The following is a 21,589-nucleotide window of genomic DNA, read 5'->3' as shown; positions in this document are numbered from 1 at the left end:
ACTATATCGTCCAAAAAAGTGAATATTGGAACAATATTTCTAAGATAGGAATGAGAAGAATGGTCAGTGGGGATCTAAAGAATAGTTATGTCATATTGCATTTAATTTTGTGATATTATTAAAAACTGTATTAACCAAATACTGTAACTTAGGAAGGAAACCCCCTTTGGCTGTTAAGTTTCCATCTAATATGATGTTAATACAATATGAAGAACGATTAAACTATTTTTATTAAGATAGGAATGTGATTTTAGTGTTCTAACGAGATCATAGTTTTCATGTCCCTTGCACATTAAATAAGCCACGCCCCGAATGAGGTTAGAAGAGCGTGTCATTGTGATGGAACCGCCCTTTCCGACCAGTGCTTAAAAGGACTCACTAAGAGTGAGACTCAAGGTACTAAACGATATCATAACCGCCATCGATAAAAGACAGTACTGTGCAGCCGTCTTCATCGACCTTGCCAAGGCTTTCGACTCTGTCAATCACCATATTCTTATCGGCAGACTCAGTAGCCTCGGTTTTTCGGATGACTGCCTTGCCTGGTTCACCAATTACTTTGCAGACAGAGTTCAGTGTGTCAAATCGGAGGGCATGCTGTCCGGTCCTCTGGCAGTCTCTATGGGGGTGCCACAGGGTTCAATTCTCGGGCCGACTCTTTTCTCTGTATATATCAATGATGTTGCTCTTGCTGCGGGCGATTCCCTGATCCACCTCTACGCAGACGACACCATTCTATATACTTTCGGCCCGTCATTGGACACTGTGCTATCTAACCTCCAAACGAGCTTCAATGCCATACAACACTCCTTCCGTGGCCTCCAACTGCTCTTAAACGCTAGTAAAACCAAATGCATGCTTTTCAACCGATCGCTGCCTGCACCCGCATGCCCGACCAGCATCACCACCCTGGATGGTTCCGACCTTGAATATGTGGACATCTATAAGTACCTAGGTGTCTGGCTAGACTGCAAACTCTCCTTCCAGACTCATATCAAACATCTCCAATCGAAAATCAAATCAAGAGTCAGCTTTCTATTCCGCAACAAAGCCTCCTTCACTCACGCCGCCAAGCTTACCCTAGTAAAACTGACTATCCTACCGATCCTCGACTTCGGCGATGTCATCTACAAAATGGCTTCCAACACTCTACTCAGCAAACTGGATGCAGTCTATCACAGTGCCATCCGTTTTGTCACTAAAGCACCTTATACCACCCACCACTGCGACTTGTATGCTCTAGTCGGCTGGCCCTCGCTACATATTCGTCGCCAGACCCACTGGCTCCAGATCATCTACAAGTCCATGCTAGGTAAAGCTCCGCCTTATCTCAGTTCACTGGTCACGATGGCAACACCCATGCGTAGCACGCGCTCCAGCAGGTGTATCTCACTGATCATCCCTAAAGCCAACACCTCATTTGGCAGCCTTTCGTTCCAGTACTCTGCTGCCTGTGACTGGAACGAATTGCAAAAATCGCTGAAGTTGGAGACTTTTATCTCCCTCACCAACTTCAAACATCAGCTATCTGAGCAGCTAACCGATCGCTGCAGCTGTACATAGTCTATTGGTAAATAGCCCACCCTTTTCACCTACCTCATCCCCATAATGTTTTTATTTATTTACTTTTCTGCTCTTTTGCACACCAATATCTCTACCTGTACATGACCATCTGATCATTTATCACTCCAGTGTTAATCTGCAAAATTGTAATCATTCGCCTACCTCCTCATGCCTTTTGCACACATTGTATATAGACTCCCCCTTTTTTTTCTACTGTGTTATTGACTTGTTAATTGTTTACTCCATGTGTAACTCTGTGTTGTCTGTTCACACTGCTATGCTTTATCTTGGCCAGGTCGCAGTTGCAAATGAGAACTTGTTCTCAACTAGCCTACCTGGTTAAATAAAGGTGAAATAAAAAATACAAATAAATAAAAAGAGTTAACATTCAAACCAGCAGACGTGAAGCCGTGGCTACACGTTGAGTTGTTGGAAACTCTGAAACTCAACACGATGTGAAGAAAAACTCACTAGAGCAAAAGATTGACAGTCTGCAGCTGTGCATGTAAACGGATCTCGAACATTGACTAAAGACACAAGGTGGGGAGGAAGGAAATCCCATCTCAGACAATCACTGAGTATCTGTTCAATTTGACCAAAACTACGAAGAAGGACATTGTGAACTCTGGTGGACAACCAGAACCTTTACACCCATCGAGCCATTCCCCATAGAAAGTTTGATTGGTTTCAACAGAGAGAGAACAGATAAAAACATCTACACATAAATACATTGCATTTCTTACCCAAATGGGCGGCGGCATGTGTGCAAGGTATATGGTTACTGTGAGCGTAGTTACCAAATGAACGATAAATGTTCCTTTCTCCCTATCTCTCTATTTTCCCCACCCCTTTCTCCATCTCTGTGTAATAAGCCGCCATATCTTGTCAGTCCACTAGGGACTTTTATTTCAAGTAAATGAGTATGTGTAGTCTGTGTTATTATTTAGTTAGTTAGTAAATAAATAATTCAATCAATTTGTGTAGAACTGAATAATCAGAAAAGGCTGGGGTTCTTGCAGATTCAAGAAGTCTGTGACGTTCAGTATGAGACTGATATGAGGTAATGATTAATAAATTACTGTTATCAATATTCTTTTACATATCATCTTGAGTTTAATTCGGGGGATGGTAACTCGTTAAACAACTTCTTCCGTGGTGCCACAAATTCACAATGAGTTAATTGTTACATGATTAATTTAATCGAGTCACGTCACGACACACTCATTGTTGAATTTGCAACTTGTGTAATGTTTATGTCCAATGGCCGATGAGCACCGATATGTTTTTCATTATTTCTCTTCATATGACACGGATTAAAAAGGATTTGCCAGTGGATGATGACTGCTAGCTACGATTTTGAAAGCATGATGTTGACATGATCAGTTCAATAAAAGCTACTGTACATATAACGTGATTCAACATAATTGTATCTGTGGCCAATGACCTTGAGCCTTCGTGGATGGGCACCTCTAATGTAACTCTATGGCAGCACCTTAGGGTGCTAGAATTTTCTAGCTCACCCCTTAGACTTGGCGGTGACGTAGTGTCCCCATGAGTTACGGAATACTGAACCAATCACTGTGCAACACTCGTATTTTCTGTTAGCTTGCCCCACCACCACAGAAAGCACTGAGCTAGGCTGAAACAGCTGCATTTTGGAGCTGCCTTATTCAAGAAAACAAAAAAAGAGACCATGTTTTTATGCAGCTTTATTAACTCTGTCGTGTCTTTGGCTATGCCGGATTAAGTTATATGACATGCTATTCTATCAAATAATTAACCTGATTAAGCTAATCATGTAAATGTAATTACCTAGAAAGTCAGGGCACCAGAAAATAATGTTTATAGAGCTGTTATCTTCCGAATAAACTCTTAAAGACCTGGTCATCTTTTACCTCAATAGCAGTCAATATTTAATCGTCACCTTATTCAGTCTCATCTGAAAGTTGTAAATTCTTGATTATTTTCACGAACCCTGGCTAACAAGTTGAATCAGAAATACAAAATTTGGTTTAATTATTTATTTACTAAATACCTACATAAATCACACAGAATTACATCTACACAGAATGGATCATACATTGATTACAAATTATGTCATAAAGGAAAATGTCCCTAGCGGACGGAACAGATATGTCGGCTGATTAAACAAGAAAGGGGGTTGGGTTTTGAATGAAAGAGCCAGAAGACTGAGAAACAAAGAGATTTTGTATCTCTATCGGGCCGTAGGCAGCTATGCTATTGCAAATACAGTATCTTATGCATTCTAAATAACCGCACATTTGGAAAAGGAAAATGCAATAAATATTTACTCTGAGCTGCGCTTCGGTAGATTGGTTGTAGATAGAAGGCCGGGTTGTCCAGCATGGATCTCTTGTCCTCTCAAGTATGTCTACTGGTGAACTGGAGATGGTAGGATGGATACTCTGTCCGTCCTCTCCTAACCCACGTTTACAGTTGCTGCGGCTAACTCAATCGGCTAGGAAGTATCACTTCTTTAGTGGAGAAGAGTTCAAAGTTCATACCACGTTGCCATGCTATATGCTCATGCTATATTCTGGGTGGTATAGTCGAAATTCATCCTTCCGGCGTGTAGATCGTCACCTTCACGTTGAGATTCGATGCTAATTCCGTTAGGTTCTTGCTCAAGCTGAGGTTGGCTTAGTTCTGTAGGTGATCTTGCCCTTTTAACACAGGGACCACAAGTCCTCACGTCCTTGGAACAGGAAGTATGATTTTTTTTCGTCAACGGGTTTATATAGTGGTGAAGAGGAGTGCGTGTTTCATAGTATACAACCAATGTCTGTTCACTTGGGCGGGGCCTCTGAGTGAGCAGAGTTTACTCTATGACAACCAATTCTCTCCTTTAGATGCTAAAATTACATTTAATCTTTTCACAAATAGTTTCATATTCAAACATTTACATTGCACAACAATTCCATGTGAATCTGATAACTAGAATGTGTAGACTTTCCAAGATACAGTTTATGTCGTCCTATCATCAGTAATAATGTCTCAGACGTGACATCATATTCATTAAGTACCCACGCATATATTCAACTGGTTGGATTACCGAAATATGGTTCTGTTTCCCACCTTTTGATGTTACCAGACTCTCTATGTTAACAAATGGATTTTCAAAAGTCACATCAGTAGAGAGAGGAAAAAGGGGAAAGGTATTTATGGGGTCATAAACCTCCCCCAACAGGCCAACGTCATGACAACTCAATGATATACACTACCGTTCAAAGGTTTGGGGTCACTTAGATATGTCCTTGTTTTTGAAAGAAAAGCAAATATTTTTTTCCATTAAAATAACATCAAATTGATCAGAAATACAGTGTAGACATTCTTAATGTTGTAAATAACTATTGTAGCTGGAAACGGCTGATTCTTAATGGAATATCGACATAGGCGTACAGAGGCTCATTATTGGCAACCATCACTCCTGTGTACCAACGGCACGTTGTGTTAGCTGATCCAAGTTTATCATTTTAAAAGGCTAATTGATCATTAGAAAACCCTTTTACAATTATGCTAGCACAGCTGAAAACTGTTGTCCTGATTAAAGAAGCAATAAAACTGACCTTCTTTAGACAAGTTGACGATCTGGAGTATCAGCAATTGTGGATTCAATTACAGGCTCAAAATGGCCAGAAACAAAGACCAATTCTTGTTCTGAGAAATGAAGGATTTTCCACGCAAGAAATTGCCACGAAACTGAAGATCTTGTACAACGCTGTGTATTACTCCCTTCACAGAACAGCGCAAACTGTCTAAACAGAATAGAAAGAGGCGTGAGAGGCCCCGGTGCACAACTGAGCAAGAGGACAAGTACATTAGAGTGTCTAGTTTGAGAAACAGACGCCTCACAAGTCCTCAACTGGCAGCTTCATTAAATAGTACCTGCAAAACACCCGTCTCAATGTCAACAGTGAAGAGGCGACTCCGGGATGCTGGCCTTCTAGGCAGAGTTGCAAAGCAAAAGCCATATCTCAGACTGGCCAATAAAAATAAAAGATTAAGATGGGCAAAAGAACACAAACACTGAACAGAGGAACTCTGCCTAGAAGGCCAGCATCCCGGAGTCGCCTCTTCCTTGTTGAAGTTGAGATTGGTGTTTTGTGGGTACTATTTAATAATGCTACCAGTTGAGGGCTTGTGGGCCGACCGGGCTCTCCTCCAGGTACAACGACAGCGGCGAACAAACATCTGGGCAGAAGGTATGTCGACCTCCTCTTCTTGCTCGGGAAAGAGCGGGACCTGATACCCCAGGGAACACTCAGATGGCGATAGGCCCGTGGCAGAGCAGGGAAGGGTGTTGCGGGCGTATTCCACACACACAAGCTGCTGGCTCCAGGTGGTGGGGTTGGCGGAGACCAGGCAGCCTAGAGTAGTCTCGAGGTCCTGGTTGGCTTGCTCCGACTGGCCGTTGGACAGGGGGTGGAACCCAGAGTCAGGCTGGCCGACGACCCAATGAGGGTGCAGAACGCCTTCCAGAACCGGGACGAGAACTGAGGATCCCGGTCGGAGACCATGTCCAAGGGTAGTCCATGGATCCGGAAGACGTGCTGCAACATGAGCTGGGCCGTCTCCTTGGCCGAGGGTAGTTTGGGGAGAGGAATGAAGTGGGTGGCTTTGGAAAACTGGTCGATCGCAGTCAGGACGGCAGTGTTTCCCTCAGACGGGGGAGACCCGTGACGAAATCCAGGGATATGTGGGACCAGGGATGGTGAGGGACAGGCAGTGGTTGAAAAAGACCAGCCGAAGCTTGCCGAGGAGTCTTGTTCTGAGCACAGACCGTGCAGACTGTGAAAAACTCCTCAGGACTTTAAATGGCCCCACAAACCGAGGACCGAGCTTCCGGCAGGGCAGGTGTCGGGTCGAGAGCCAGACCCGATCAACCTGGTGCAAACACCGGGTCGCACTGCGGTGACGGTCTGCGCCAACTTTCTGGCGCAGCACAGCGCGCTGAAGATGTACATGAGCAGCGTCCCATGTCTCCTCCTCACGCCGGAACCAGTCGTCCACCACAGGAGCCTCGGTCTGACTCTGATGCCAAGGAATCAGAACCGACTGATACCCCAATACACACTGGAAGGGGGAGAGGTTTGTGGAGGAGTGGCGGAGCAAGTTCTGGGCCATCTCTGCCCAGGGCATGAACGCTGCCCACTCCCCCGGCCGGTCCTAGCAATAAGACCTCAGAAACCTACCCACATCCTGGTTAACTCTCTCCACCTGCCCATTACTCTCGGGGTGAAAACCTGAGGTAAGGATAACCGAGATCCCCAGACGTTCCATGAACGCCTTCCAGACCCTTGAAGTGAACTGGGGAGACCTCGATCAGACACTATATCCTCAGGCACCCTTTAGTGCCGGAAGACGTGTGTAAACAAGGCCTCCGCAGTCTGTAGGGCCGTAGGGAGACCAGGCAGAGGGAGGAGACGGCAGGATTTAGAGAAACGATCCACAACGACCATGATAGTGGTGTTTCCCTGTGAAGGAGGAAGATCAGTCAGGAATTCCACTGACAGGTGCGACCATGGCCGTTGTGGAACGGGTAAGGCTTGTAACTTACCTCTGGGCAGGTGTCTAGGAGCCTTGCACTGGGCGCACACCGAGCAGGAGGTAACATAAACCCTCATATCCTTAGCTAAAGTGGGCCACCAGTACCCATCACTAAGACAGAGCACCGTCCGACCGATACCAGGATGACCAGAGTAGGGTGAAGTATGGGCCCAATAGATTAGCTGGTCGAGGGCAGCAGATGGAACGTACAGACGCCCAGCCGGACATTGAAGGGGAGCGGGCTCTGTACGCAATGCCTGCTCAATGTCCGCATCCAGCTCCCACACTACCGGTGCCACCAGGCAAGAGGCCTGGAGTATGGGAGTGGGATACATGGGCCGCTCCTCTGTGTCATACACCCGGGACAATGCGTCTGCCTTAATGTTCTGGGAGCCTGGTCTGTATGAAAGGGTAAATACAAAACGGGTGAAAAACATGGCCCACCTTGCCTGGCGAGAGTTCAGTCTCCTCGCCACCCGGATGTACTCCAGATTATGGTGGTCAGTCCAGATGAGAAAAGGGTGTTTAGCCCGCTGAAGCCAATGTCTCCACACCTTCAAAGCGTTGACGACAGCCAACAGCTCCCCGGGAGAAAAAAATGAAGAAAATGAGAGTTTAACGTTATTTTAGTAAATAATTAATGGATGTGAAATAAACAAATCTAAATTAACATTTTATCTTAGAAATCGAACCCTGAGACACATGTTTTACAAACATACATTGTCGACGTGTGCTTTGTTGTCGGTAGCTAGGTTTCAATCCAATTGGCAACAGGTTTTCATGCGAATATTCAAAAATCCCAATATGCGCATTTTCCCACCAGAGATGTTTCTATCAAATGTACTTGTTGCAGATAAAATAATGTGTGCGATGACATAGTGTACATAAAATACATTTTGTGGTTAAATACCCAATGCACCGAATAAAATATACAAGTTAAATTGGTTTCCATCATATTTTCAACTCTACTGATGGTTTTCCCACCCCCAAAATATTGCTTTATATAGCGAATGTTCCCACTCTGGTATTGGCACGTGTGCTCTAGCAAACAGCTCGCAAATACAGTGCGGGCAGGCCAGCCTACATTAGGAGATTATTATAGACAAAAGAGTGAGATCATTTGTATTTGTCAAAGAGCAGCCACCAGAATAAGACCCTCGATATTTATTGGAAAGGAGCATCAAGCTCATCACTTTGCACTTTCACCACCCTCTGAAGCCATGATAATGCGTTTAATCTGTATCCTAATAAACAGCATGCTTTCCCGATGAGTTGTTGTGGGGTGACTGCATAAAATGTCATCGTGTGAACAAATGTACTTCTATATGATGGTTATTATATCAATAATTCTGTGCACGACATTTCTCGCATAATTCATTTTACCTACACAAAAAGATCCCACATTGTCTATCGTATTTTGTTTTGTCGTAATTTGAACAGTTTACAGAAAATTTTTCTGTTTCCATCAGGCCTGTCATGACATGTTTTATCCGAAATGTAGGCTACTTCACGCGCATGAAAAGGTTGGAAACCTGGTTAGTATAGCAGAAATATGAGGCAGAGTTTTAGGGCGCGTTCGAGCAGATCACTTTTGTCAATTTGCATTATATAAAACATTTCGACTGTAAGTTTCTGCAATTGCTCTTTACAAACTTAATCCTGCACCCATCACCTGCATTGTGGGAGGCTCTATTGTCAACCAATCATTTTGAGTGTTTTTGTTTGGCCCAAAGACGTGACTGAAACAGGAACCAACTTTACCACAAATCATGTCCAGCCTACAGTGAATGAATCAATGTGATTGAGGCTCTATTCTCACTAATTAATTGTATATTGTACACAGATATAATTTCAGTTTGTGAGTAGGTGTTGGAGACACGTTTTTTTCTCGAAATTATAAATAAAACCTTGGCAACACTGCCATGCTGATCTGAGCCTTGTTGGTGGAAAACCACATTAGTGTCCCCCTACGTCCCTCTTCGACTTTCGCCGACATTCAGTTGCTTTAGCCTTACTACTCAAACGCGCCCAAAAACCTGGTTCTCTGTTTGACTGAGTTGTACAGAATCTCGCGAGAGTTGACGTCTGCTAAAAATACTTGAGAGAACAACGATTTTTTTAACCACTGATTCCTACCTCGAATGCATTCATCTGACGGGCATTTCACGAAGGATAAATAACGGTATTTCTATTGAAGGGAATATTGGCATATTATATGAAATTAGACAATTGCGCTCAAGATATGTATTTTATGAAATGTGTTTGCAGCGAAGAAATCTCAGATGGAGAAGAGAAAGGAACACAGGAAATAAGCGGTACAGTGTGCACGCTTGCAATAATATATTTAATGTCCTAATAACGGCGAAATAGTCGCAAAACTTTTGAATTTTCCTTCCATTACTCTTTCAAATATATTTTCCCTCCTACACCATAAGCTACCAGGTTTCAATACTGGGCGAATATGGGTGGAACAGCGGGCGTTCATAGCCAGGGCCATGGTCGATATTTATAAGTCAATGGGAAGGCAGTTTGCAAAGGCAACTTTTCACATAACGGAAACGGCTTTGCATAACTCCTACACCAGGACTGCTGCGTACGCGCCGTAAAGATGAGAGGCTTTGCCCTTCTCCCCCAAGAGGACTACGACAATGCTTCCACTGGGCAAGACCAAAACATTGATATTGGACGTTGAAATCCATGCCTGAGTCTCTTCAGACCTATTTTCCTTTGTAGGGCGAGATAAAGGAGACTTTCCTCATTGACTCAATGTAAAGGAGAAGAGAAGAGAGCATCCACGTCTGAGAAATGGATAAACTCACCGTCATATCAGGATGCCTCTTTCTAGCGGCAGATATCTTTGCCATCGCCAGTATTGCTAATCCAGACTGGATCAACACCGGAGATGCAACTGGTAAGTTAGGTGAGGGCATTTAACTTAATTAATATATTTCCACACGTTCTGTCTAGTGTCTATCATCTGGCTGTAGGCTGCTACAGCTGGCTGTCACCCTGTGTGGCCCCTAAGGGGCTTTGTTGACAATGATCAATAATGTGCATTATAAACTGGGTGGTTCATCACAGAATGCTGATTGACTGACAGCTGTGGTATATCAGACCGCATACCACGGGTATGACAAAACATTTATTTTTACTGCTCTAATTACATTGGCAACCAGTTTATAATAGCAATAAGGTACCTTGGGGGTTTGTGTTAAATGGCCAATATACCATGGCTAAGGCCTGTATCCAGGCACTCTGCAATGCGTAGCCATAGTATATTGGCCATATACCACACCCCCTCAGGCCTTATTGCTTAATTAACCCCTTTGACACACTATTCTTCTCGGATTTCAGTTCACGTAACCCAACGTTTTTGAATCATTCTCTTTCCACTCTACTGCATCAGCCACACAACACCACCACCCTCTTCCAAATATAACACTTTGGCATTCTGGTGACCTTTCTCTTGAGCTTCAGAATCTTATAATGTGGCATCATCAAAGACCTTCTACATTATCTGTTACACTTTATACAAGCAGTCCTGCCCTCTTTCTCCCCACATCCACCCTCTCCCCACATTCACCCCATCCCTCCCAATACAGTGAGCTACTTTGGCATTCTCTCTCGCTCTCGTCCTCTCGGGGCTTGGCCTCTTGGGGCTTGTCCTCAAACCACCAATCATCATCCTCCACAGCTGGTGATAATTGAACTGCCCTCTACTGTTTCACCCCAACATCCACTGATACCCCATGTCCCTTCAAGGCATATAAACTACCCTGTACAAGATACTAACTCATCTCCCTGATCCCCATGTCCCCTCAAGGCATATAAGCTACTCTGTACCAGCTACAAACTCACCTCCCTGATCCCTATGTCCCTTCAAGGCATATAAGCTCCTGTACCAGCTACCAACTCACCTCCCTGATACGCCATGTCCCTTCAAGGCATATAAGCTACCCTGTACTAGCTATCAACTCACCTCCCGAGTGGCGCAGTGGTCTAAGTGCAGGGTGACTGTTGACAAATAGTGTGTCAGACTCAGTGGTGAAGTGAGGGCCACATATCCGGCTATGCGCTTGGAGGTCTGTTCAGCTTTGCACTCACTCTCTGTATGTTTTATGCATCTGACACAGACAGACTGGGGCATTTGTATTTAATCTACAGTATCCAGCCTGAGGACATGGTCAAATTAAGTGCAACAGTAAAGGCTACGACTAAACGATAGGTCACTTAGAATGAGCTAATGCCTTTTAGATACATCTGTAGCCAGCAGATTGTAGTTCCATGCTGTGGCCTACTGCATAAACAACCGGGATAGGTGACATTTTCCCCTTGTCATTGTGAGGTAGCAGCCAGGATGGAAAAGCAATCTTTTGAGTCCTATGTTTAGATTTTAATGGTCTCATTTGTGATCATTCTTTTCTTTTTTATACAAAGAATGAAAACATAGGAGAGACCAAACCAGACATGACATCCCACAAGTCCTCCCTAGCCCCTGGCCACCAACATCACAGACTAACGCTTGGCCACCAACATCACAGACTAACCCCTGGCCACCAACATCACACACTAACCCCTGGCCACCAACGTCACACACTAACCCCTGGCCACCAATGTCACACACTAACCCCTGGCCACCAACGTCACACACTAACCCCTGGCCACCAACGTCACACACTAACCCCTGGCCACCAACGTCACACACTAACCCCTGGCCACCAACGTCACACACTAACCCCTGGCCACCAACGTCACACACTAACCCCTGGCCACCAACGTCACACACTAACCCCTGGCCACCAACGTCACACACTCACCCCTGGCCACCAACGTCACACACTCACCCCTGGCCACCAACGTCACACACTCACCCCTGGCCACCAACGTCACACACTCACCCCTGGCCACCAACGTCACACACTCACCCCTGGCCACCAACGTCACACACTCACCCCTGGCCACCAACGTCACACACTCACCCCTGGCCACCAACGTCACACACTCACCCCTGGCCACCAACGTCACACACTCACCCCTGGCCACCAACGTCACAGACTAACCCCTGGCCACCAACGTCACACACTCACCCCTGGCCACCAACGTCACACACTCACCCCTGGCCACCAACGTCACACACTCACCCCTGGCCACCAACGTCACACACTCACCCCTGGCCACCAACGTCACACACTAACCCCTGGCCACCAACGTCACAGACTAACCCCTGGCCACCAACATCACAGACTAACCCCTGGCCACCAACATCACAGACTAACCCCTGGCCACCAACATCACAGACTAACCCCTGGCCACCAACATCACAGACTAACCCCTGGCCACCAACATCACAGACTAACCCCTGGCCACCAACATCACAGACTAACCCCTGGCCACCAACATCACAGACTAACCCCTGGCCACCAACATCACAGACTAACCCCTGGCCACCAACATCACAGACTAACCCCTGGCCACCAATATCACTTAATAAATCTAAGGTGACATGGTTCTAATCATGTTATAACTCTTATTATATGTTCATCACTTTGAAAATGAATGGGAACCTGAAAATGTACATATTAATGACAATTTATAGCCTCCATTACACTGTTACAGCACAGTCCAGGAGCGTTCAGGTGGAACATACCTCCATTACACTGTTACAGCACAGTCCAGGAGCATTCGGGTAGAACATACCTCCATTACACTGTTACAGCACAGTCCAGGAGCGTTCAGGTAGAACATACCTCCATTACACTGTTACAGCACAGTCCAGGAGCGTTCAGGTAGAACATATCATACAAAGAAGGAACAGAAACAGGATTGAGGTCCACCCATATTGTGTTTTCAGTCATTACTAGCCAGACTTCCCTTGTGAGACTTCCCCTCATCCCATACAGAGAAGGTATGAAATCAAGCAGGGTTAAAAGCCTTTTGTTCCAGCCTAATAGTAATTACCAGGTGGAGAGAAGCATTGTTTGTAAATGGTAATGTGTGGAGTCTTTCCTGATGAGGTCTGCTGGGAGGGAGAATTCTTTCAGATGAAGCACTCACAGCTTAATTATCAAGGAAATTGCCTTGACTGGAAGGCCCTGTTTGTGTATCTGAAGTCCAACATATTGTTTTGTCCAGGTGAAATAGATAAATGCTTAGACCTACACTCTTAGAAAAAAGCTTTCCAAAAATATTATTCGGCCGTCCCGATAGGAGAACCCCTTTTGGTTCCAGGTAGAAACCTTTTGGGTTCTGTGTATAACCCTCTATGTAAAGGGTTCCACATAGAACTCAAAAGGTTTCTACCTGGAACCAAAAATGGGTTCTTCAAACGGTTGTCCTATGGGGACAACTGAAGAACCATTTTAGGTTCTAGAATGGCACCTTTTTTTCCTACACGTGTAGTTATTCCTGCAAATGAAGTTAACTTGCAGGTCTAACTTATGCTCTTTCCTATGGTATCAGTATTTTGGCAGCACCAGATGATGCTTATTGCTTACAGATAAACAGATGTTGACAATGACTCCATCAGATTGGCAGATGTTGTTATAAACACAAATGTCTCTTTCACCACCTGAAGTTTAGCCTGGAAAGGAATCATTATGGTTTATTTGTTTACAGCAAACCTCTCTGTAGTTATCCAGGATGTGAAGCTTTATAAAAGTTTATAGAGGTGTGTGTGTCTTAGACTAGCTCATTTCCTGCTTGTTACGCAGGTATTCTGTAGTCGGAAGCAGCAGGGGACTGACTGGGGCTACATGGGGAAGTGTTTACTAACTACAGACATTGGCCCACAATCTCTCTCTCTCTCACACACACACACACACACACACACACACACACACACACACACACACACACCTCCCTCTGTCTCAACGCCCTGGCTATTAGACAAGCTTGATGTCTGATGTGTTACACACTTAAAACAGCTGCTGAACAGTCCCACGAATTAGAAATGTCCCCCAAGAGTCCCATAGAACAAAAAGTACAATTTACACCAATGACAAGCTATGGAATGGATATGTAAGCTTGCTTAATAAGAGAGGGAGATATTGTGTTATGATAGGATATACTATGTCACTCTTTTAACGTTTTATCAGTATCTTTGATTCTTTGACAGTGGAATATGTGACACTATGCTTCTGAGGCAGGATCTTTTCACTAAGGATATGAAGTGGTTGGGATGTGAAGTCCTGGTAGCTTATGCCTATTTCTGTTGTGCTCTTCACTTAGATAGAATAATGTATAGTGAATGAACAGGATATCCTGTGTAGAAAATGGAGGGGCTCAGAGATCATGGAATCAACATAGTATGCATGCAGTATGTTACACTTCAGTGTGCTCTCTCGCTGCAGACTCATACAACGATTCATAGGTATGCTACCTCATAGTTGACACATCTATCCTACTGTATATCTATCTAAACTGTTGAAGGGTGTATAACCTCAAAATAATCAGCTGAAGTAAGTAAACCCTGTTGAAGGGATGTTTTCCCACTCAGATCTGTCTGGTACTATAATATGATATGTATCAGAGTTCGTAGCATAACTTTCTACCATTAATTTGTGATTCTGATAATTGGGAAGCAAATTTGATCACTGTAATGGATGAGGAAACAGGACACAGCAGTTTGGTTTTGTTATGAGTATTATATTAGGGTGCCATGTCAATAGCCTAGACATAACAGCTGTGATCAGCATTAGATCCACATACAGTAGGTCTACATGTGTCTTCAAATCAAAGGAATCCTGAGTGGCGCAGCGGTCTAAGTCAGTGCTAGAGGCGTACCTACAGACCCGGGTGTGATCCCGGGCAACATCACAACCGGCCATGATCGGGGGTTCCATAGTGCAGCGCACAATTGGCCCAGCGTTATCCGGGTTAGGGGAGGGTTTGGCCGGGGTAGGCCGTCATTGTAAATAAGAATTTGTTCTTAGCTGACTTGCCTAGTTAAATAAAGGATAAATAAAGGGGGCTGGTGGCACCTTAGTTGGGGAGGACAGGCTCATAGTAATGGTTGGAACGGAATAAATGGAATGCTATTGAATACCATTAATTTACTCTTTGTGAATGGCTGAGCTCGTCTCTTCATATGGATGGCTAAGCTCGTCTCTTTATGTGGATGGCTGAGCTCGTCTCTTCATATGGATGGCTAAGCTCGTCTCTTTATGTGGATGGCTGAGCTCGTCTCTTTATGTGGATGGCTGAGCTCGTCTCTTTATGTGGATATCTTTATAAAGAGACGAGCTCAGCCATCCACTCAGCCATCCACATAAAGAGATGAGCTCAGCCATCCACATAAAGAGATGAGCTCAGCCATCCACATAAAGAGATGAGCTCAGCCATCCACTCAGCCATCCACATAAAGAGATGAGCTCAGCCATCCACATAAAGAGATGAGCTCAGCCATCCACATAAAGAGATGAGCTCAGCCATCCACATAAAGAGAGTCTTGTGCATTTATTGAACTGGGAACATTTTCACGCTGGGAGAAATTTTACAACAATCAGAACAATTGGGAACTATTTCCCCGTCCTCCCTGAGCTCAGCCATCCACATAAAGAGATGAGCTCAGCCATCCACATAAAGAGATGAGAAAAAAAGAGAGGCTTGTGCATTTATTGAACTGGGAATATTTTCACGCTGGGAGAAATTTTATAACAATCAGAACAATTGGGAACTATTTCACACTGGGAATATTTTTACATGACCACAGTCAGTGTACTATATGTCCTTCAACTTTTGAGGGAGCAGGGCTCATCATATTGGTCCATACTCCTTCCTCCCCTCCCACCTCAGTGATGTATGTTCTTGTCTCAGAACCATAATGGGGTATTTGTAAATCTCTGTCCATCTCTCTAATCCAATAGACTAAATATGGTTGTGTCTTGCCTAGGGTTGGGTGGTATCCAGATGTTCATACCGTTTGTATACCATACCGGGGTATACGGTATTACCGAATGTGCACACAAGGGCCGCGGACGTACAAAACACTTGAGGCAACAGGGATCTGGATCCGGGAAAGGGTTGAATGTCTTGCTGCAACCAAGAAGCTTAATCTTGACATGTAGCCACTTAGCTAGCAAGTTAGCAAACCAAATTCATAGCTGGATATAATTTATTTGACTGATCTTACATTTCTTATAGTTAAACTTAACTTATAGTTATGAGCAAATCAAATCAAATCAAATGTATTTATATAGCCCTTTGTACATCAGCTGATATCTCAAAGTGCTGTACAGAAACCCAGCCTAAACCCCCAAACAGCAAGCAATGCAGGTGTAGAAGCACGGTGGCTAGGAAAAACTCCCTAGAAAGGCCAATACCTAGGAAGAAACCTAGAGAGGAACCAGGCTATGTGGGGTGGCCAGTCCTCTTCTGGCTGTGCCGGGTGGAGATTATAACAGAACATGGCCAAGATGTTCAAATGTTCATAAATGACCAGCATGGTCGAATAATAATAAGGCAGAACAGTTGAAACTGGAGCAGCAGCACAGTCAGGTGGAAGTTGAAACTGGAGCAGCAGCATGGCCAGGTGGACTGGGGACAGCAAGGAGTCATAATGTCAGGTAGTCCTGGGGCATGGTCCTAGGGCTCAAGTCAGTTGAAACTGGAACAGCAGCATGGCCAGGTGGACTGGGGACAGCAAGGAGTCATCATGTCAGGTAGTCCTGGGGCATGGTCCTAGGGCTCAGGTCCTCCGAGAGAGAGAAAGAAAGAGAGAAGGAGAGAATTAGAGAACGCACACTTAGATTCACACAGGACACCGAATAGGACAGGAGAAGTACTCCAGATATAACAAACTGACCCCAGCCCCCCGACACATAAACTACTGCAGCATAAATACTGGAGGCTGAGACAGGAGGGGTCAGGAGACACTGTGGCCCCATCCGAGGACACCCCCGGACAGGGCCAAACAGGAAGGATATAACCCCACCCACTTTGCCAAAGCACAGCCCCCACACCACTAGAGGGATATCTTCAACCACCAACTTACCATCCTGAGACAAGGCTGAGTATAGCCCACAAAGATCTCCGCCACGGCACAACCCAGACAGGATGACCACAACAGTGAATCAACCCACTCAGGTGACACACCCCCTCCAGGGACGGCATGAGAGAGCCCCAGCAAGCCAGTGACTCAGCCCCTGTAATAGGGTTAGAGGCAGAGAATCCCATTGGAAAGAGGGGAACCGGCCAGGCAGAGACAGCAAGGGCGGTTCGTTGCTCCAGAGCCTTTCCGTTCACCTTCCCACCCCTGGGCCAGACTACACTCAATCATATGACCCACTGAAGAGAGTGTGAGCAGTGTGATAGCACGCAGCCCCTGCAAGTCGGTGGTGCCCCCAACCCTAAAAAATGTAAACAGTATTGAAAATCATAACATCTGTGTTTTGAAATACTCAGTACACAGTATATCTCACAAGCCTTGCCCACTGTTCGTCTCTCCTCTCTGTCTCCAGCCTCTGGAAGACACAACGTGCTGGCTCAGGGATAACTCCTCTCCTGAGAGAGAAGGGGAAGAAAGGGGTCGGAGGATTTAATTTCACATTTCTCTCATTCAAATCTATACCGATGAATTGTCCTTTGTAGCTGGATGGACGAGGGGGTTGAGTGTTGCTGAGTTGGCACGTTCTGTGCTTGGTTAGGGAGGGTGGGGTTCATATATGCTCTTATTGTTGTTGGAAGAGTTATGTGTTCAGCAGGCCTAGCTTGCTGACTTAATTGGACCCACCAGGCTTTGGGGCAGGAGAGGAGAGGCTCTTTGACAGTGAGTGACTTTCTGATGAATTCTTATCTTCTCCCTATCTTCTTTTTCCTCTCTCCTTTATCTCATCTCTCTCTGTGGTTTCAGAGGCTCTGGGTCCCCCCTCTGCTTTCGTTATCCTTCCATCCCTCTCTCTCTCTTCCCTCCAGCTCTCTTCCTCTCTCTGGTGTCAGGGGCTCTGTTCCTGAGCCATCCAAGTCTTACGTCATTGATTGATTCCTCAGGGACCCCTGCCATTGGTCCAGGGCCTAAGAGTCCCACTCTTCAGCCTTGTTACCATACCAACCTTCCTTGAGCTCTACTTTGTGTGGTCACAGGGCACTGGAAGTGGAATCCAGTGTCACCAGGGAGGTCATTAGTCCAGATGTGATGTAATGCCTCATACAGATCTTAGCTTTTCTAATGGTGATACCGTCACAAGTTGAGGGATATTTTAGAACTGATGCAATCTACTGCTCTGGGTTAAGTTTCTTCTAATAAAACAAGGTGTACAGAAAATGAAAAGATTCTGCTGAAAAGTGACACGTTGTTGTGGTGTGTGAGAGCACAGTTGACCTGAACAGCGAGAGTATGCTCTGTGTGATGAAAGATATTCTTCCTCCGTGGGTGTATGTGATCAAGCACTCTGTCTGTAGCAGTGCAGGCTGCTGAGGGGAGGACGGCTCATAATGATGGCAGGAACGGAGCGAAAGGAATGGCATCAAACACATGGAAACCATGTGTTTAATGTATTTGATAATATTCTACCTATTCCACTCCAACCATCCCCAATTAAGGTGCCACCAACCTCCTGTGTTCTGTAGATGCTCTGACAGTGGGACTGCTGCTGTGTGGGATCTAACCCTGACTGATCTATCTCTTCTCTCTCCTTCTCCTGTCTCTCTAGGTTCCCTGACGGTAGGCCTGGTGCGGCAGTGCCAGACCATCCACGGTCGTGAATGGACCTGTATCCCCCCGCGGCTGCCCCCTGAGTGGGTCACCACCCTCTTCTTCATTATCCTGGGCATCATCTCCCTCACGGTGACCTGCGGCCTGTTGGTGGCATCACACTGGCACCGCGAGGCCACCCGTTACGCCCGCTGGATCGCCTTCACTGGGAGTACGTTTCATTTTGACTTATGTAACGGTTATTTAACCAGACAGGTCAATGGGGAACCAGTTCTCGTTTACAGTGACGGCCTGGCCAAGAGACCAAGACTGCAATATGATAAATACAGAAACATGGCCAACACTGTCACCATTTAAGTCATGAGTGGGGCCAGACAGACTCCTGTTAATCCCCTATTCTGGTTAAAATAGTACAGTAGACTAGGGAATAGGCTGTGATTTGAGGAAAAGCCATTAGTTACAGCTTTGAAGCACCTTGAGATTCTTGTTATGTCACTAATGGATGTTAGCAAATTGATTTGAGTAAGCCGAGATGAATGTCACTTTGGTTTCATTTTAGTAAAAGCTTTTGTGTGGTAACTGTGTGGGCGGCAGGTAGCCTAGCGGTTAAGAGTGTTGGCCAGTAACGGAAACGTCGCTCGTTTCACATCTCCAAGCTGAATAGGTGAAAAATCTGTTGATGTGCCATTGAGCAAGGCACTTAACCCTAATTGCTCCTGTAAGTCACTCTGGATAAGAGCGTCTGCTAAATGGCCTAAATGTTCAAATGGAACTGTGCTGAGTGGCTCCTTGAACACCTAGAGTAAATGGGGTTGCTATGAGCGGAGCTAAAACCAGGAGGAGGGATTTTTAGTGGTCCAAGGGATATGACGGAATAACATTCCTTTGTTATTATTATAATTCCAGAGGTAATTTTATCCTAATTATTATCGGGCTAGAATTACCTATTGAGGTATAATAATAACCAAGTAATGACAATTTAATATGACAATGTAAATTGATTTTTTTTCCCAGCTCTGTCAGGTTTCCACGACGATGAAAACGCAAATATAGAATTTGGCCTGAGATCATGTTGCTGCCTACTCTTTAAATGTTGTAAGAGATATTGCTCCCTAAATATGTTGTACTGTGAATAGTGTTTTTAAGAAGACTGTTTCTAAACTTTGTTTCCTCTCTCCTCCATAGTGATCCTGCTCTGTATGGCAGCTCTTATATTTCCTATAGGATTTTACATCGATGAGGTCGGGGGACAACCTTATAAACTACCCAACAACACAGTGGTGGGGTCCTCATATGTACTCTTTGTCCTATCTATATTTTTCACTATAGTGGGACTACTGTTTGCAGGGAAGGTCTGCTTGCCTGGGTGACATATCGGGCACTTTGGTTTTTGTAAACATTCTTGCGCTTAGAGAAATGCCTTTGTAGAAGCATTTGCTAGGCCTGACATTTGAAATTGCCCAGCTGGAAGGGAAGAAGACGAACTGTGAAAGCCACTCTTTCTCTCTGACGTATCTTTGGATGACAGGAATCTACGGCACCTAGCCCTGGGTCAATAGGACAGGTAGTAGGCACTAGTCTGTCTGTGTTCATAGATCTTGGAGGAATGGACACCTATCCAGCCCCCTCACAGATCAGTGAACACAGAAGTGTCCTTCCACAAATAGTGTGCCTTTCTGGGTAGTGTAAACTTTCTTATTTCATCAAATTTGAACATTCTGTCAAAGAGCACATGTTTAACTTCATAACAAACATGATTTCCCCATCTCCTCTTTTTGATATTTTATTTTTATTTCAGGAATAGTTTAACCATATTAAAACGAGAGTTCAGTTCACGTAACTGGTTGACATGAGAGACAAATGTAAATGAATCACTAATCACATGAGATCAATAATAATTTCCAGAAATTATGTTGTCAAGGCAACAAATTATATTACAATGATGGTGAAAACTTGGAAATTTGACGGTGAAGTCAGTTAAAATCTTCAAGTGGGACAAACATGACGTGGGACATGCCAAAATTGGCATTTTCAGAGAAAACGACAAATGTATTTTAATGTAAAACTCACTACTATTGGATTTTTTTAATGTTTAGTTAGAGTGTAGATTTGTGATCCAATTGTTAAATTTTGTGTTTTATCAAAATGTGCACACAATGTCACCAGGACATAAAAGGCACTTTCTTCATGGATCGACCCAGAAGGGGGAGTGGCTAGAGCCTTAAACTGACATGAATCATCAGGACAGGGAAGACTGTCACCCATGGCCATGACAACAGGAAGTCAAGTCACTCCGCCCCATAAGAAGCACAGTGGTAGAAAGGCTGAAGCCGGCAATAAGAATGATGAAGCCATCATTTTGTAGATTATGCATATATGGTTGGAAGTTGAGTTAGACCTCAGAGCTATTGTCTTGGGTCCTATGAGTGGAGCTGGCCTCTAGATTCATGATGAAACTATGAAAAGCAGGAAGTCTGTTGGATCACATGATGATGGAAAACAATTAGAACTAATTCAATACAATTGTAAAGTATTTCATGAAAGAGTAAAAGTATTTATTTGTTTTCATGAATGCATTATTTTCCCAAGATGGAGCATTTATAGTAATTTTTTATGGTCAATGCACTGTATCATGGAATTCCTATATGTCTGTTTTCTTCGCTTTTACGTCTGTCAATTTGTTCTCATGACTGGCTGACTTGCTCATGTAGGCTACATAGACAGCATGGCTGTTGTTTGAGGAAGCACTGTGATATACATGAACTACTCTGGAAAACCATCTCATTAAAAGTTACACAACATGACAAA

The 21,589-nt window shown here is 44.6% G+C and overlaps 1 protein-coding gene across 2 annotated transcripts; it reads left to right on the top strand.

Moving 5' to 3' along the window:
- Window positions 1-9,195: 9,195 nt before the first annotated feature.
- On the top strand, window positions 9,196-21,589 carry LOC109900054 (uncharacterized protein C16orf52 homolog B). Of its 2 annotated transcripts, none has more exons than XM_020495776.2 (3): window positions 9,196-10,051; window positions 18,780-18,992; window positions 19,967-21,589. In XM_020495776.2, the coding sequence occupies exons 1-3, from the start codon at window positions 9,937-9,939 to the stop codon at window positions 20,149-20,151; spliced, it is 513 nt and encodes a 170-aa protein (XP_020351365.1). In that variant the 5' UTR covers window positions 9,196-9,936; the 3' UTR covers window positions 20,152-21,589. The 2 variants fall into 2 exon arrangements, with proteins under 2 accessions (XP_020351365.1, XP_020351366.1); XM_020495777.2 differs by having other exon boundaries at window positions 9,212-10,042.

The sequence above is a fragment of the Oncorhynchus kisutch genome, linkage group LG11 (genome assembly GCF_002021735.2).
Source record: "Oncorhynchus kisutch isolate 150728-3 linkage group LG11, Okis_V2, whole genome shotgun sequence".
In the NCBI taxonomy this organism is placed as follows: domain Eukaryota; kingdom Metazoa; phylum Chordata; class Actinopteri; order Salmoniformes; family Salmonidae; genus Oncorhynchus; species Oncorhynchus kisutch.
The sequence above is the reverse complement of the archived record's forward strand: the minus strand, read 5'-3'. Positions and strand labels throughout refer to the sequence as shown.

What these genes read in the sequence shown, in the direction of transcription:
- LOC109900054 (XM_020495776.2), top strand. Translation starts at nt 9,937, where the DNA reads ATGGATAAACTCACCGTCATATCAGGATGCCTCTTTCTAGCGGCAGAT. An exon ending in AGATGCAACTGGTAAGTTAG is followed by an intron (nt 10,052 to 18,779) that starts GTGAGGGCATTT and finishes CTGTCTCTCTAG; the next exon opens with GTTCCCTGACGGTAGGCCTG. An exon ending in CTGGATCGCCTTCACTGGGA is followed by an intron (nt 18,993 to 19,966) that starts GTACGTTTCATT and finishes TCTCCTCCATAG; the next exon opens with TGATCCTGCTCTGTATGGCA.